This window comes from Heloderma suspectum, chromosome 2 (assembly GCF_057233095.1).
Source record: "Heloderma suspectum isolate Gila_16-S chromosome 2, 16-S_ref, whole genome shotgun sequence".
Lineage (NCBI taxonomy): Eukaryota > Metazoa > Chordata > Lepidosauria > Squamata > Helodermatidae > Heloderma > Heloderma suspectum.
Window position 1 is genome coordinate 29,211,732 of NC_139459.1, and position 17,777 is coordinate 29,229,508.

At 43.4% G+C, this 17,777-nt stretch overlaps 1 protein-coding gene across 7 annotated transcripts in view; it reads right to left on the reverse strand.

Annotated features, from left to right (window-relative positions):
• The window catches only part of RICTOR (RPTOR independent companion of MTOR complex 2), a 108,119-nt gene that overhangs the window by 39,110 nt on the left and 51,232 nt on the right, over positions 1 to 17,777 (reverse strand). For all 7 annotated transcript variants that reach the window (XM_084833105.1, XM_084833106.1, XM_084833104.1 and 4 more), the window contains 9 exons: positions 17,061 to 17,230; positions 15,969 to 16,036; positions 15,699 to 15,766; positions 12,413 to 12,495; positions 11,560 to 11,647; positions 10,559 to 10,649; positions 10,161 to 10,227; positions 9,984 to 10,064; positions 1,269 to 1,369 (listed from right to left, as the gene is read on the reverse strand). In XM_084833105.1, the coding sequence (XP_084689231.1) occupies positions 1,269 to 1,369; positions 9,984 to 10,064; positions 10,161 to 10,227; positions 10,559 to 10,649; positions 11,560 to 11,647; positions 12,413 to 12,495; positions 15,699 to 15,766; positions 15,969 to 16,036; positions 17,061 to 17,230 (817 nt within the window). The remainder of the gene's footprint in view (positions 1 to 1,268; positions 1,370 to 9,983; positions 10,065 to 10,160; positions 10,228 to 10,558; positions 10,650 to 11,559; positions 11,648 to 12,412; positions 12,496 to 15,698; positions 15,767 to 15,968; positions 16,037 to 17,060; positions 17,231 to 17,777) is intronic.

Here is a 17,777-nt window from a genome sequence, read left to right on the forward strand (position 1 = left end):
TATCACCTTCTTCCTTGTTCTGCTGACAAAAGGTGTTGGCTGATAAAGGAGCCTTCTGTCAGTGGAGGGATACCGATTGCATACAACCCTAATTCTTCAGCTAGTAATTCTGGGCTCAATCTTACTTTAGAAATCAATTGTAAAGTGCCCACTAATTATAACAACTCAAGATTGAGAACTTCATCTTTAATTTTTTCACAGATCTGACAAATGTTGGTATTTTTAGGGAAAGCTTGCAAAGGTCAAGTTTGTTTGTTTTAAAGAGTCAAACGAACCTAAATCAACATACATAATACTAAACTAAAATCAACAGACTTGATATTAAAGATGGCAGTCAAATTATCTGTAATTCAGAGAACCAAGGAAAAAATAGATAAAGATGGCTTAGGAAGTTGATACAATTCCCAATTAGAAAGCCAGGCATGAAAAACAGCATTTCAGCAAAAAAAATATATCCCACTCAATGCTGTGTCAATTTGCTTTTGAAGTCTAGATATGGCAACTTTACTGTCTTGGAACTTAATTTATATCATCTACCTTCACAAACACCCCACCCCCATGTGTTTTAATACCTATAAGGCTACTAAAGTTTCTAGCCATTCCCACAAACTATAACTATTGCCCTGGTGGCAAGAATAACCCAGAACTATCTGAGACTGATGACGGTCTGCATACTAGCCAACACTTAGAAAACTCTAGCTTCTCTGTACACTGCATCTGCTTGGGGACACGCTTGAAGCTGACATGAAGATTTACTACAGCTTTGTTACTCCTCCTTTTTCTACCCATCTTCTGAGGTACAGTGGAGCTTTTTGAGGCTTCTCTCTCTGAACTGGGTAATGAATTACTTGGTGTGAAGGATACTATGTAAGTGGAAATCCTCTGAATTCTTACATTGGAGGCAAACTGGATGCAGGTAGGGTCAGTACAGGATAGCTCAGTTTATCAGGTAGGAAAGAGAAACCTTGCACTCCTGTTTCCATCTTTTTTTTGTTTTCCAATTACTCTTCCCATGGTTTCTGCTATTTTATACTGAGAGCCTTTCATATATGATATTCCTTTTAAAATATTTATATTATGCTGTTCACTGCTCTGGATTCATGGGATAAATGGGGGCAATAATTCCAAATATATAAAATCATTAAGGACATTCATTTGGATAAATAACATATTGCAATAAGACATAGTTTGCAGCTATACTGAATGGATACTCTGATCTAGTCAATGACTTAGCATAACTTCAGCATTTTACTAAAATTTATGCTTACAGTCTCTTCTCCTTTATAATGTCAAAAGAAGCTGCCATATTCATTAACGTAGGTAAGCAGTGTAAGTGATGGCTGTGACAATGCGGAAGGATGGTGTTTGCCTGAAAAAGAGAAGAAGCTTCACAGACTTTGAAATAAAACCCAAGTCCCCACACCCAGTGAAACCTATTTAACTTTTAAGGGATACAAATATAGCATTGGAGAAATCAAATGACTTTTCATAAGTAATTCAGCAAATACAAAACCCTACTAAAAAGTAAATATTGCATTTGAAAACAGCTATAGGGACTGTTTAAAGTTTGTAGATACAAAGTTTGTATTAAAAAGTTTGTAGCTTAGGGGTCCTTATGGACTTGTTGCTGTCTGTGGAAGCAGGCAGGAGTAGCAAAGAGTGCCTTCTGTCAACTTTGGTTCTCAGCTGTGATGCTATCCAAGAAATGCGGACCTGGCCTCAGTCACAAATGTCCTAGTTACATCCAGACTGGACTACTAGAACATGCTCTATGTGGGGCTTCCTTTGAAGGCAACTCAGAAACTTTAGCTAATACAGAATATGGCGAGTTGAATCCTTGTGGGGGTTAGATGGTGATATTATACCAATCCTGTACTAGCTGTATTGGTTGTCAGTGTGTTTTTGGGCCCAATTTAAAGTGCTGGCTTTCACCTTTACAGCCCTAAACAGTTTGGGTCCAGGTTATTTATCCATTCCAATCTGGGTTCAGGCCTGGCTTGGTCACCCTAGATGACTTACATCAGTGAATGGATGGGGTGGGGTGGGGGGAGTGTGACCCTATTGGTTCTTCTGGATCTCTCAGTAGCTTTCAGTACCATTAACCATAGTATCCTTCTGAATCACAGGGTTGTTGTTGTTGTTCAGTGGTTCAGTCGTGTCCAACTCTTCGTGACCCCATGGACCATAGCATGCCAGGCCTTCCTGTCCTGCGCTCTCTCCCGGAGTGTGCTCAAGTCCATATTCATTGCATCGGTGATGCTATCTAGCCATCTCATCCTCTGCTGTCCTCTTCTCCTTTTGCCTTCAATCTTTCCCAGCATCAGGGTCTTTTCCAGTGACTTTTCTCTTCGCATTAGGTGGCCAAAATATTTCAGCTTCAGCTTCAGTATCTGTCCTTCCAATGAGCACTCAGGGTTGATTTCCTTTAGGATTGACCTCCTTGCAGTCCAGGGGACTCATAAGAGTCTTCTCCAGTACCACAGTTCGAAAGCATCGATTCTTCGGCGCTCAGCCTTCCTTATAGTCCAGCTCTCACAGCCATATGTTACTACTGGGAAAACCATAGCTTTGATTATATGAGCCTTTGTCAGCAAGGTGATGGCTCTGCTTCTTGCCATAGCTTTCCTCCCAAGGCGCAAGCGTCTTTTAATTTCATGGCTACAGTCACTGTCTGCGGTGATCTTGGAGCCCAAGAAAATAAAATCTGTCACTGCTTCCATTTCTTCTCCTTCTATAAGGAGCCTGGGGAAGGAGGACCAGCCAGCAGCTGCACCAGGTGGATCCTGAGCCTGAGCCTGCTTCTGCCCCCGCCACAGGTACTTAAGGCGGGGCTGCCAGAGGCTGCTCGGGAAGGAGCCTGGGGAAGGAGGACCAGCCAGCAGCTGCACCAGGTGGATCCTGAGCCTGAGCCTGCTTCTGCCCCCGCCACAGGTACTTAAGGCGGGGCTGCCAGAGGCTGCTCGGGAAGGAGCCTGGGGAAGGAGGACCAGCCAGCAGCTGCACCAGGTGGATCCTGAGCCTGAGCCTGCTTCTGCCCCCGCCACAGGTACTTAAGGCGGGGCTGCCAGAGGCAGCGCCTTGGCGTGCGCCTTGGCGTCGCGCCAAGTGCGACGCTAAGTGCGCACTTAGCGTCGCACTTGGAGTTGCAAGATCTACCCACCTGCTTCTCCAGAGACACCAGCAGCCACAACACCAGCAGCAAATAGCAGCAGCAGCAGAGGGCAGCAGCTTTAGAGACCAGGGGAGGGGGCAAACGTGGACTATCTGCTCCTTCTTAGCTGCTGTTCTCTTTTATCTCTTTTATATTCTTTTAAACTGTTGTATATTTTATATCTTAATATTTTAATATGTGCCTGGGAGGACTATTGGACAACTCAGGGGGTGGGGGAGGTGCCACCATAACTGTGGTCACGGGCAGGGGGAGGTATGGCGTTGGGGGGTTAACAGGCCAGCTGAGGAGAAGAGGGGCTAGACACCTTACAGCTGTCCCCTCTTCTGGTTCTTCCCCCAACCTGATGGTTCCTGGCAGCCTTACCAGTCTGCCCTCGGGTCTGGTGGTGCTGCTGCTGAATGCCAGGTCGGCCCAAAATAAGACCTCCCTCATCCATGATTTGATTGTGGATGAGTGGGCTGACCTGGCATGTATTACTGAGACCTGGGTGGGGGAACTGGGAGGGGTCACTCTCTCCCAGCTGTGCCCTCCTGGGTACTCGGTGCAGCACCAACACCGACTTGAGGGTCGGGGAGGGAGGGTTGCCGTGGTCTATAGGAATTCAATCTCCCTCTCCAGGCTTCCTGCTCATTCGAGTGCAGATCTTGAGTGTCTGTACCTTGTGTTGGGTACCCGGGACAGATTAGGGATTCTGTTGGTGTACCGCCCACCCCGCTGCCCATCGGACTCCCTGCCTGAGCTGACGGAGGTGGTCTCGGACTTGGTGTTGAGGACCCCCAGGATGATGGTCCTGGGGGATCTCAACTTCCATGCCGAGGCTGCTGTATCCGGGGCGGCTCAGGACTTCATGGCCGCCATGACAACCATGGGGCTGTCCCAACATGTCATCGGCCCAACGCATATAAAAGGACACACGCTTGATCTGGTTTTCTCGACTGGGCAGGAGGATGGTGATCTGAAAGTAGAGGAATTAACATCTGTCCCTTTGTCATGGTCAGATCACTTCCTGCTGAGGTTTAGACTTCTGGCGGCCTTTCCCCTCTGCAAGGGTGGGGGACCTATTAAAATGGTCCGCCCCCGGAGATTAATGGATTCCGATGGATTCCAGAGGGCTCTGGGGGATTTTCCTGCTGGTATGGCTGGTGCTCCTGTCGAAGCCCAGGTCGCTCTGTGGAATGCAGAGATGACTCGGGCGGTTGACACGATCGCGCCCAAGCGCCCTCTCCCTCTGAGCAGAGCCCGGCCAGCTCTTTGGTATACACCTGAGCTGAGGGCAATGAAGCAAGAGGGGAGACGGCTAGAACGCAGGTGGAGGAAAACTTGTGCTGAGTCTGACTGAACACAGGTAAGAGCCCACTATCGAGCCTACTCTGTGGCGGTGAGGGTGGCAAAGAGGCAGTTCTTTTCCACCAGCATTGCATCTTCTCAGTGTCGCCCGGCGGAGCTTTTCCGAGTGGTTCGCGGCCTGTTACATTCTGGGCCAGGGAGAGAGACGGTGGAACCCTCGGTAGCACGCTGTGACGGGTTTGCGCGGCACTTTGAGGATAAAGTCGCTCAGATTCGTCATGAATTGGACAGCACGATTAATGCAGTTCCATTGGTAGAGGCGTTCAGAGCACCGTCTGGTCCAGTTTTATTGGATGAGTTTCAGTTACTGAGGCCTGAGGATGCGGACAAGGTGCTTGGCCAAGTCCGATCGACCACTTGTGTGCTTGACCCTTGCCCTTCATGGCTTATTAAATCAAACAAGGAGGGGTTGTCCGGCTGGGTCCAGGAGGTTGTAAATTCCTCCTTGAGAGAGGGAGTGGTGCCTGCTGCTTTAAAAGAGGCAGTAATTAGACCACTCCTGAAAAAGCCTAACCTGGACCGAGAGGATGTTAACAATTATAGGCCAGTGGCCAACATCCCCTTCCTGGGCAAGGTGCTTGAGCGGGTGGTTGTAGGACAGCTCCAGGCACTCTTGAATGAAACGGATTATCTAGATCCATTTCAATCGGGCTTCAGGCCTGGTTTTGGAACGGAAACTGCCTTGGTCGCCCTGTGGGATGACCTCTGCCGGGAGAGGGACAGGGGGAGTGCGACCCTGTTGATTCTCCTGGACCTCTCAGCGGCTTTCGATACCATCGACCATGGTATCCTTCTGGATAGGTTGTCTGGGTTGGGAGTTGGAGGCACTGCACTACAGTGGTTCCGCTCCTACTTGGATGGCCGATTCCAGAAGGTGGTGCTGGGGGATTATTGCTCTGTGCCATGGCAATTGTGCCATGGGGTTCCACAGGGCTCTATTTTATCCCCCATGCTGTTTAACATCTACATGAAACCGCTGGGGGAGGTTATCCGGAGGTGTGGGCTGAGGTGCCATCAATATGCGGATGACACCCAGCTCTACCTCTCTTTCTCATCAAAACCAGGTGAGGCAGTGGCTGTTCTGAACCAGTGCCTAGGCACAGTAATGGACTGGATGAGGGCCAATAAACTGAAACTCAATCCAGACAAGACGGAGGTACTGTTAGTGGGTGGTTCGTCTGCCCGGCTAGGTGATAATCAACCTGTTCTGGAGGGGGTTGCACTCCCCCTAAAGGATCAGGTTCATAGTTTGGGGGTGCTCTTGGATCCAGAACTGTCACTTGAGGCACAGGTGAACTCAGTGGCACGGAGCACTTTTTATCAGCTTAGGCTGGTATACCAACTACGCCCTTATCTGGACAGAGATAGCCTAGCTACAGTTATCCATGCTCTGATAACTTCTCATCTGGATTACTGCAATGCGTTATACGTGGGGCTGCCTTTGAAAACGGTCCGGAAACTTCAGCTGGTCCAAAATAGGGCAGCAAGATTGTTAACAGGGACTGGCCTGCGAGCTCATATTACGCCAGTACTTTTCCAGCTGCACTGGCTGCCAGTCCATTTCCGGGCCCGATTCAAAGTGCTGGTGTTAACATTCAAAGCCCTTAACGGCTTGGGGCCAGGTTACCTGAAGGATCGCCTCCTCCCATATGTGCCTGCCCGGACCTTAAGATCATCAGCAGCAGCCCTTCTCCGTGAGCCCCTGCCAAAGGAAGTGAGGCGGGTGGCTACTAGGAGGAGGGCTTTTTCTGTTGTGGCACCCCGGCTCTGGAATGAGCTCCCTAGTGAGGTTCGCCTGGCGCCTACATTGTACTCCTTTCGGCGCCAGGTGAAGACCTTTTTATTTTCCCAGGCATTTTAGCTTTCTAACTTTTTATCTTTGCTGTTTTAAATCTGTATTTTAAACTCCTGTACTGCTGCTAGGTTTTATTGTGGTTGTATTGTTATATTGTGGTTTTAATGTTCTATATATTTTAAATTGTTTTATTGTGTGTTGTTTGGTTTTAGTTTTTGTGAACCGCCCAGAGAGCTTCGGCTATTGGGCAGTATAGAAATGAAATGAAATGAAATGAAATGAATGAATGAATGAATATATATATATATATATATATGCCAGGAAGTGATTGGGGCCAGATGCCACGATCTGAGTTTTTTTAATGTTGAGTTTCAAACCAGCTTTGGCACTCTCCTCTTTCACCCTCAACAAGAGACTCTTGAGATCCTCTTCGCTTTCTGCCATTAGGGTGGTATCGTCTGCGTATCTGAGGTTGTTGATCATTCTCCCGGCAATCTTAATTCTGAGCTATGATTCATCCAACCCGGCGTTTCTCATGATGTACTCTGCATATAAATTAAATAAGCAGGGCGACAATATACAGCCTTGTTGTACTCCTTTCCCAATTTTGAACCAATCGGTTGTTCCATGTCTGGTTCTGACTGTTGCTTCTTGACCCTCGTACAGGTTTCTCAGGAGACAGGTAAGGTGGTCTGGTACTCCCATCACTTTCAGAATTTGCCACAGTTTGTTGTGATCCACACAATCAAAGGCTTTAGCGTAGTCAATGAAGCAGAAATAGATGTTTTTCTGGAATTCTCTGGCTTTCTCCATGATCCAGCGAATGTTGGCGATTTGATCTCTAGTTCCTCTGCCTCTTCGAAACCCCGCTTGTACTTCCGGTTCTCGGTTCACATACTGCTGAAGCCTAGCTTTTAGGATTTTGAGCATCACCTTGCTGGCATGTGAAATGAGCGCAATTGTGTGGTAGTTTGAACACTCTTTGGCGTTTCCCTTCTTTGGAATGGGAATGTCAACTGACCTTTTTCCAGTCTTGCGGCCATTGTTGAGTGTTCCAAATTGGTTGGCATATTGAGTGCAGCACTTTAACAGCATCATCTTTTAGGATCTTAAATAGCTCAGCTGGAATACTGTCATGTCTGCTAGCTTTGTTGTTAGTAATGCTTCCTAAGGCCCACTTGACTTCACTCTCTAGGATGTCCGGCTCAAGTTCAGTGACCGCACTATCATGGCTATCAGGGACATTCAGATCTTTCCTGTATAGTTCTTCTGTGTATTCTTGCCACCTCTTCTTCATCTCATCTGCTTCTGTTAGGTTCCTGTCTTCTTTGTCCTTTATCATGCCCGTCTTTGCACAAAACGTTCCCTTGAGATCTCCGATTTTCTTGAAGAGATCTCTAGTCTTTCCCATTCTGTTGTTTTCCTCGATTTCTTTGCATTGTTCATTTAAGAAGGCCTTCTTGTCTCTCCTTGCTATTCTCTGGAACTCTGCATTCAGTTGGATGAATCTTCCCCTTTCTCCCTGGCTTTTCACTTCCCTTCTTTCCTCAGCTACTTGTAAAGCCTCATCAGACAGCCACTTGGCTTTCTTGCATTTCTTTTTCTTTGGGATGGATTGAGTTGCTGCCTCCTGAACAATGTTATGGACCTCCGTCCATAGTTCCTCAGGCACTCTGTCTATCAGGTCTAATCCCTGAAATCTATTCCTCACCTCCACTGTATATTCATCAGGGATATGATTAGGTCATACCTGAATGGTTTAGTGGTTTTCCCTACATTCTTCAATTTAAGCCGAAATTTTGCAACAAGAAGCTCATGATCTGAGCCACAGTCAGCTCCAGGTCTTGTTTTGACTGACTGTATAGAGCTTCTCCATCTTTGGCTGCAAAGGACATAATCAATCTGATTTCGATATTGACCATCTGGTGATGTCCATGTGTAGAGTCGTCTCTTGTGCTGTTGGAAAAGAGTGTTTGGTATGATCAGCGTGTTCTCTTGGCAAAACTCTATTAGCCTTTGTCCTGCTTCATTTTGTACACCAAGGCCATGCTTGCCTGTTATCCCGGTGATTTCTTGACTTCCTACTTTAGCATTCCAATCCCCTATGATGAAGAGGACATCTTTTTTTGGTGTTAGTTCTAGAAGGTGTTGTAGGTCTTCATAGAACCGATCAACCTCAGCTTCTTCGGCATCAGTGGTTGGGGCACAGACTTGAATTACTGTGATGTTGAATGGTTTGCCTTGGATTTGTACTGAGATCATTCTATCGTTTTTAAGATTGTACCCCAGTACTGCTTTTCCCACCCTTTTGTTGACTATGAGTGCTACTCCATTTCTTCTAAGGGATTCTTGCCCACAATAGTAGATATGATGGTCACCTGAATTAAATTCGCCCATGCCTGTCCATTTTAGTTTGCTGATTCCCAAGATGTCGATGTTCAATCTTGCCATCTCATGTTTGACCACCTCCAGCTTACCTTGATTCATTGATTTGACATTCCAGGTTCCTAAACAATATTGTTCTTTACAGCGTCGGATTTCCTTTTCACCACCAGACACATCCACAGCTGAGTGTCCTTTCGGCTTTGGCCCAGCCGCTTCACTCTTTCTGGCGCTACTTGGAAATTCCCTCTGCTCTTCCCCAGTAGTATATTGGACACCTTCCGACATGAGGGGTTCATCTTCCAGCTTCATATTTTTTAGCCTTGTGATACGTTCCATGGGGTTTTCTTGGCAAGAATACTGGAGCCATTTCCTTCTCCAGTGGACCACATTTTGTCAGAACTCTCCACCATGACCTGTCTGTCTTGCGTGGCCCTGCACGGCATAGCTTATGGCTTCACTGAGTTACGCAAGCCCCTTTGCCACAACCAGGCAGTGATCCCTGAAGGGGAGATCACAGGGTAGCCAGATGCAAAAGCAGATAGGGTAACTCTTGCAACCTTAATAGTTCTTTAGAAGAGGGAATTTCAACAGGCATAGCTTGTTATGTAAGCCACACCTGTCAAAGTTCCTTTTTTCTACACAACTATTAACAGCACAGGAGTTCAGTCCTTTATTGCACCTGGCCACCCTAATTGGCTGTCTGAGTTGGGCACAGGAGGCGCAGTGGTACTGAGATTCCAGTACTTCCTGCGTGAATGGTGTCATAAAATGGTGCTGGGGACATCTGCTTTATCCCATGGCCAATGGCTTATGGGGTGCTGCAAGATTCCAAACGGTCCCTTATACTCTTCAATGTTTATATAAAACTGCTAGGGAAGGTCAGCAGGTGGTTTGGGCTGAAATGCCATAAATATGTAGATGGCATTCAGCTCTACCTCTGTTTCCATCTAATAATCCTAGATCACCAGCAATGCACTGAAGGTCTACAGAGGACAGGACTGAGGAGGAACGATCCTTATGCAAATTACACAGACCTAAGCCAGGCAACAGGTTTTAGAGCGTAACAGAAAGGAGGAGCTGAAAACTCCTTTGATAACCTGCTGCCTCTTTTACTAACTCAAAAGCACATTGTGAGGACCCAGAGAATTGTGTATATGGAGGCAACTGCATTCTCCCCTAAGACAAAACAGTCCTTTTAAAATAATTTTCTTGTCTCCCATCCTTGGTCAGCCCTAATGACTTTTGAGGAAAAGAACAACAAATAAGTGAAACGAAGTCTCTTACCATATGCAAAAGTTCTCCCAGTAATATTGTTGCTCTGACGGATACATGGTCATCACTGCTTGTGATTACCTCTACTAGGCCCTAAAGTAATTAAGAAGTAAAATTCTATTGTAGCCATCTCACAGATCTTGCTTTACAGGTCAACTATTCAGCTTTTAAATTAAAATCTGAACTTACTTCCAAGAGTCCATTCCTAATGAAAGCAGAGAGAACCAGTGCCAAGTAATTGTCCATGAGGTCAGGCCTAGATAAATATGCAACAAAAACCAAGATCAGCACCAATCTTTTAGTTCTTCTTCTCTCATGTTACCAAACTGAGGTGGAGATAGCACTACTCTTTTGAATCAAGCGATATAGAGGCAATGCAATGTGCATGATACAGCACAACACAACCAAAAAGAATGACCACCAGTAGCACATCCAGCAGATTTAAATACGCACACACACACCCCAAACAGATTTTAAAATGTGTAACAGTTTGGTATAAAACACCAGCTTTGGTGACGTACTGAAACTTTTCATATTTTAAGTTATTTCTTTTGTTCTGGATTACTCTTTTGGTGATAAATCAGTACCTGGATCTGGCTCGGTGAGGTAATATAACTTTAGCTTCTGCAGCTACAAAGCCATCAGAAAGTCTCCAACTGTCTTGAAACCTGCTTGGATCTACAAGAAGAAAACCATCAAGTGAAAATGTTAGGGTTGGTCTGCAACACTGCTCCTTGTCAACTTTAATTTCACTAGGTTTTTATTATTGTTTCTATGTTTCATTGTTGCACTTTACACATCAGCAGTGCACCTGTGTGACTGAACAATGCAGGACAGGAGGAAAAGGACAACATGAACGCATGAAGTACAAATATTCTTAGAAGTTTGATATATGAAAAAGTTTTGCAGAGTGTAATTAGTATAAATAAAAGCAATGTTTACAATCCAAAGAATGTTGTGTAACTTTCTGGGCAGTATCCTACAGGGCCATTGCACAAGCAGCCCCTCCCACAGATTCCAGTGCGCAAGGAAGATCCACCACTTGCACAACTGAGATTTAACACTTCCTATAGGAAACCCCAAAATGAGCAGAAATGCTTATTTTTGGATTGGGACAGGTCAGCAGAACTCCTTTCTGTGGCCCTGTTCCAGAAATAAGCATTTCCTTTTGTTTCCGGTTGCTCCCAGAAGTGCTAATCTCCGTTGTACAAGTGGTTGGTCTTGCTTGCAGAATGGAATTGGCAGGTGCACAGCACCCCATTGGATACTGCCTATTGTTAAGGAAGGGTGGGGTTTGGGATGTAACAAAAAGGGTTAGGAGCAGAATAAGCAAGCTGTAAAAACCAGAGGACTCCACTTACACATGCATGTCATAGTAAGTCTAGCTTGGAAAAAAACAAAACAAAACAGCATCTAAAATCATCCTTCAAGATAACACTGAGAAATTGCTTCTAATTGCTGCAATTCTGCAGTCAGATGCTCAGGCATAAGCCCACTATGATCTGAAGCAGTGGATATAGAAATGCACCTGATCAGTTGTCACAATTAATCAAGTAAAACACTGTTCCCCTGAAAGTTCATTACTAACCTACACTGAGAAGTGCTTCTATAAATTCATCTGTCACAACAGGAAGAGGAAGGCGAAATATATCATAAAGAACTTCAAGCAGTCCTCGCTATAAACACAAAAAGGAATAGGATTACAACAATCAGCAGAGATATAAGTATCTATACTGAAGCTAGTAGTCAAATTTTAAAAATAAGTGAAGAGCAACTAAAATACTGAAAAAAATATTGGCCACAACTTTTAGGATTGTTCATCTTTCGTCCTAATTCTCAAATCTTCAGAAATATTTTTTAAAATGTTTAGAGCAATTAAAATATCCATGGAAGAGTTAATAAAGAGTAGATTTCAGGCTCCATTTTTCCTGAAACAAAACAAAAGGTATCACCCATTCTTGTGCAGGTACAGTGCCCATATGGAAACATCATCATTGAGCTCAACAGACCCATTTTCCTCTCAGCACATGCACACATTCAGCACAACAGGCCATTACAGGAATATGGATGTGTGTGAAAGTTATACACTCCAGCCTCAAATAACTTGCACCAGGCTGAGAGGGAGCACTGGATGGGAGGATGGGGAACTTCCCAATCTGCATAAGGGCCTGGTGTGCTCAGCACATGTGTGTCAAAGAGAGGAAAGAGGGGAACCAGGCTCTGTTGAATGTTAGGGTAATTCCTCTGTATGGAGGCAACATGCCCATACTAGAGAAAACTGCATCTAAATTTTTGAAGTCTATTATACAATAGATAAAACTAAAAGCGATTTATAAAAACTGAATTAATTCATTGAGTCCCACAGCAGCACACAAACAGAGTACCACCCATGAAGGAGAATACAAGTCACACACTTCTTCTTGTAAAAGTAAAACGCGTACCCGTATTTCCATGTTAGGTATACACAGTACCCCGATAAGAGATTGGATCCCAGAATTTCCAGGTTTGCATAAACTAATAATGCCTGAAAACAAAATGAAGTGCATAATTACATAAGGTTAACATTAGAGATTTACTATTTTGCAAATACCCACTGATCACATATTAATATCTTTGTGGCTTTGTTCCTAGCCACACTGACATTATTAAATGCCTAGAGTGGCTGGGTAGCTGGCCAAATGGGCACCTTATAAATCTAATAAATAAATAAATAATGCAAAACTTCTGCAATGAATAGTTAATTACACAAAATGGTCCCAAAATAATCCAGCACAAATTTTACAGGATTCATATGACCATGAGCAAAATGTGTTTCTTTATCATGGGAACAGCACAATGGTATAACTCAAGCAAGAGGGTCTCTGTCTGGATTTAAGAAAATACAACCCCCAAATAATCTTCCTGTTTTGACAGGCCTTCCAGTCTCCCCATGGAGACTTGCCTGGTCTTGTTTTATACTCTTGGTAGTTTATGTTGTTAATATATTATCTGCTCTTTTGTCATGTTTTAACTCCACTTAGTTATTGGCTTAATGAAGCCCAAGTTCATAATGATTATCAGATCATGCCATTGATGTGTGTGTAGTAACTGTCAAAGAATTCTAAAAAATTGGTGAGGTGGCATTGATGTTTGATACCAATTCTTCCTCTGCAAGGGGTTTTCTTCTGTATATTTAATAATCCTAGCTTTAATAAAGCTTTTTTCCCCATTCATCTGAAACAGATCACAGGCTAACAGGCCTCTAATTTCCTGTCTCGTTCTAGATCTTTTTTGAAATTGGTGTTATGCTGATCACCTTCTTCCAGCAACAAGGCAAATTTCAGCAATAACTTGCATATACAGCCTTCTTCCACATTTATTTGCCCAAGCACTAAAATAGCTACAAAAGTAGCCTACTGTTTCAGCCCTGTGGTATATATTTCTTAGCCTTCTTCAGGAGTTAAATTTATAAAAAGCCTGCAAAGATATCTGAAAAGATGTCTTGAAGAATACATCCTGTGGCTAGTCAAGACATCTTTTCAGAAATCTGACAAATATATGCCACAGGGAAGAAACATGTTGGCCGACTTTGAAGAATAAAACTTTTATTTTCTACATGCTGAGGCATGTTCTCTCTTTTCCACTGGGTTATTCTAGACGCTCCCCATTTCTGTCTGACACTAAAATGGCTATCAAAGGTCCCCCAGCTTTCTGGCATTAGGCATGTGGTGACTGGGGAGGGCCCCTTTTCTATTGTGGCACCTCATCTGCTCTCCCCAGGGAGACTTGCCTGGTATACTCTGTCTTTTCAGCACCAGCTAAAGCTCTGTTTATTTTCCAAGGCCTTTTAAATGTTTTCCAAGTTGGTTTTATTGTATTGGTGTGTTTGTTATTTTTCTGCCAATTTAAACTTGATTGATTCAACTTTGCTACCCTGCTGTTTTATTTTCTGGTTTTCATTTGATGTATGCTGTCCTGAGGGCTAAACTGATATGGCAGGGTATACATTTTCTTAACAATTAATAATAATCATTTGTTAAAAAGTCTACAGTTTCACATTTGAATTCTTTAACAGGTCTTGTGAATATAGCATTCACACCAGACTATGTATTAATCTTTAATTTGTTTAACAACCGTAAAACTTCAGCTCTTGTCACATTCAGGGCCCAAGTATGGGGAACGAGGAAGAGAAAGATACACTTTACCAGGGCACAGAGCTATGGTGGGGGCAGTGGGCAGCCCAGGCTGCAATCCCATTACCCAGATGTGGGGGTGGGGAAGTGAGGCTAAATTGTATATCATGCAGAACAAGCAAAATTCTGAACTGACCCTTCTCCAGAACTGAAAGGGTGTATGTGGGCAGTTAAATTAGGACTTGCAGTCTGACAGAGGGATTTGTGCTTCCTTATATGAGACATGCTGTCTCAAAAATTATCAGTCCCAGAATCCCTTCTGCATGGGCAGGAAGAACAAAGCTCCATAATAATTAGAGACAGAAAATAAAAAATAAAGATTTAAAGTGAATTGGCCTATTTATAAAATGTTGACACTCATGTTACTCTGTCAGAATAAAAGCCAATCAAATTATCAGCAGAATCAACCTTCATTAGGATGAACCCAAATGTTACAAAATACTAGTCAACAGGTTTAAACAAAATAATCTCCGAAAGGGATGTGTGTGTCTGAGGTATGGTAGAAAAGGCTCAGTGCAGATCATGATGTAATTTCAGAAACGCAGAAATCAATTTCAGAATAGAACAGAAACTTTTCTGTCATGGCTCCCATGATAGTATGAATAGGATGGGATAGTGGTATGTGTGTAGGAGGGGGCCTGTATTACAAGTATATACTGCTCCCCCCACAAAATTATGCTTGGGTCCTGGTCACATTTGGCCCCTACCATAACCATGTGATCCCCACCATTATTTATTTGGAAAAGGGATCTAGTATTGTTCAAGTGAGGCAGGCAATGCTATGTATATTTTACTGTTACACTGTGCAAGAATGGAATTTAATACTGCATGCTGAACTCAGCTTTATTTCATAAAAAGAAGTTATTTACCTTTGGTTTTAGAGAGTACTCCTGGCTCAGATTATCCCCTCTGAGGTTGGAGACAGCACTCCAACCTCAGAAGGGAGTGTTGGAGATCTGCCCAATTGCAGCCAGTGTGGAGAAAACGGCACTGGCTGCCTCTCCAAGGTTGAAAAACCAACCTTGGAGAAGGGAAAAAGGGGCATTCTGTTGGGCAAGGACGGGAGGAGACCACAGGGGCCAGGATACGATTTATCTTGAGCCTCCTCCAGCCTCCTTCCCTCTCCCTCCAAAGTGCCCTTGTCTAGCGAAAAAAAAAACCCATCTAGCCAAAAAAAAGCAAAAAAACAACACCCCCCCCAACACACACCAAAGATCAGAGGAGAAAGAGGCAAAGTTCACCTCCACCGCTCCTCCAGCTGTGTTGGCTTCAGCCCGGCAGGGCATAGGAATCTCGGAAATCTCCAAGTTTGGGGACTTCTGAGTAGTGAGGGTGCAGTCCATAGGATTGCACCCTTGGAGGTTTCACCGGACATTTCCCACACTCTTTCAAGCCTATCTCTGCAGCCATAAAAGTGACAGATTGTCTTAAAAAAGAGAGATAGCCAAGATGGCTTCTTTTGTACCCAGTAGCAAGTTCTGCTTTTTCCACTCTCCAGAGCATAGCATTATTCCACTTATTAACATACATGTCAAAGTTAGAACAAAGGCCTTACCTGCCCATGACCGAAACGCCGCAACAATTCCCATTTTACTAGCAGATAGCCGTGCTTCTCGGTCCTCTCTGTTATAAAACAACATTATACAAAGATACGGAAGTTACACTGAGTTAGTCATGTTTTATTGTCCATTAAAAAATGTATCACTGTTGAGAACACACTCTCAAGTTTGGGAACAGTGGAGTTTATAAAAGCCCTTGCCCAGAACAAAATGAGTACCTTAAACCCCACTGTTACTAAGTTGTGACTAATGGTGATTATACTTACTTCATCTGTCCTTCTGCAGTGTCTGGATTGTGCCTGTAGTGAAAGTCGGTATATGGAGCTAAAATCCGCTACAATAAGGAAACAAAAGATTGGAGTAATTCCCAGTACCACCATTCCATCTTTATTACTATCCACTTCAAAGGTTTTTTTGGGAAAATACACTCTCTCTCTCTCTCTCTTTTTAGAGATCTTGTATTTTTGCCCATCAACAATCTTTATGTGTTAACAGAACTGGGACAAAGTACAGCTAATCTAGGGCCTAAAGAAGGATGTGTTCAACTAACATGAACACATACATAACATAAACAGTATGGATAACATAATGCACTTACTCTGTCCACTTTTGAAACATGCTGCTGGCCAGCTGTACCATACTACAATGGTTTCCCTACATTTAACCCATCCACCTAGCTACTTATTTTTTATTTAATTCTGAGCAAAGGGGAAAACACAGAAAAGGACCAATACTGGAATGTCTATCTCTGGCCTCCGAGCAAACCGTGTCAGTCTCATTGTCCACAGATATACATCAAACTGACAATCTTGTATCGAGCTTCCACTTTTAACCATAGTACATTTTATTAGACAAACACTCCCAACAGAAAATTAGAGAAAGATAAAAGCATAGATTTGCATTTTTATCATAGGAATATCCACCTCTCTCGGAAGTTGTAATATTCTTTCATTTTTGTTATGAACCATTTTGCCTCCAGACTTAAATTTATTTAAATAGCTGCATATTTATAAATGGGTAGGTCTATATATGTAAATATGATTCAAGTATAGTGTTTAAGTATTAACAAGACATATCTTGTTATTAAAAGACAACATTCCAAAACTCTCTTATGCAGTTATTGCTTTCCCTGTAAATATTTGTATTAATTTCTTGTACCATGTTAAATGTGCAAACTATTTCCTTAAATAAGTTTCTCAATTGTCAACTCATCCACTAGGCATATAATGCTAACCAGGTAGCATGAAGTTACGTATTTGCTAGTATTTGGCAGGGGTCAAATGCTTGAAAATTTCTTCATGACTCAAAATGAGCAAACATGCATACAGTAAGATCAGAGAAGAAAATGAAGTTCCTACCTCTAATTCCACATCTGCTCGCACATACTGTCGAGTCTTTGGATGATTGAGAAGATGCAAGACTGTTGTTATGAGAGCTTCATTTATTCGGCTTAACTGACAATCAATCACATTTTTCAAAATAGTACTTAGACCACCCCGAAGAGCAACTACTTCTGGATTTTGAATTGCTGAAAGAGGAGAATTAATCAGTTAATTAAAATTTCACATCACCACCTACATTTTCAGAAACACTAAAATTTAATTCAGATGTATATGTTACATTTCATATAAATATCAATAAAAAACTAACAGTTTCGTTTAAAACTTTCTATTTAAAATTTACATATATTGTGAATTCCATTTTTTAAGATGAACAGATCGTCTAAATTTCCTAAATGTTTCTAAGTTTATATAAATATATCTAAGGTATATTGCACTAGATATACATAGCAAAAGACTGCTTACACGTACAGGGACAGCAATCCTATGGTCCATGGGTGAGCAGCCCAGGGACCATAGGATGGCTCGGATTCCCCCCGCTGATGTCGAAGACAGCGCACCAACCTTGGAAGGGGAGTCAGAAATCTGCTTCCAAGCCCTATCCCTCACAGCTGGTGTGGAGAGAACTGCATCAGCTGCCTCTCTGAGGTTGGAAAATCAACCTTGGAGAGGGGGTGTTCTGGTGGGAAGGGATCAGAGAAGCCAGGATGTGATTTATGCTGGGCCTCCTCCAGC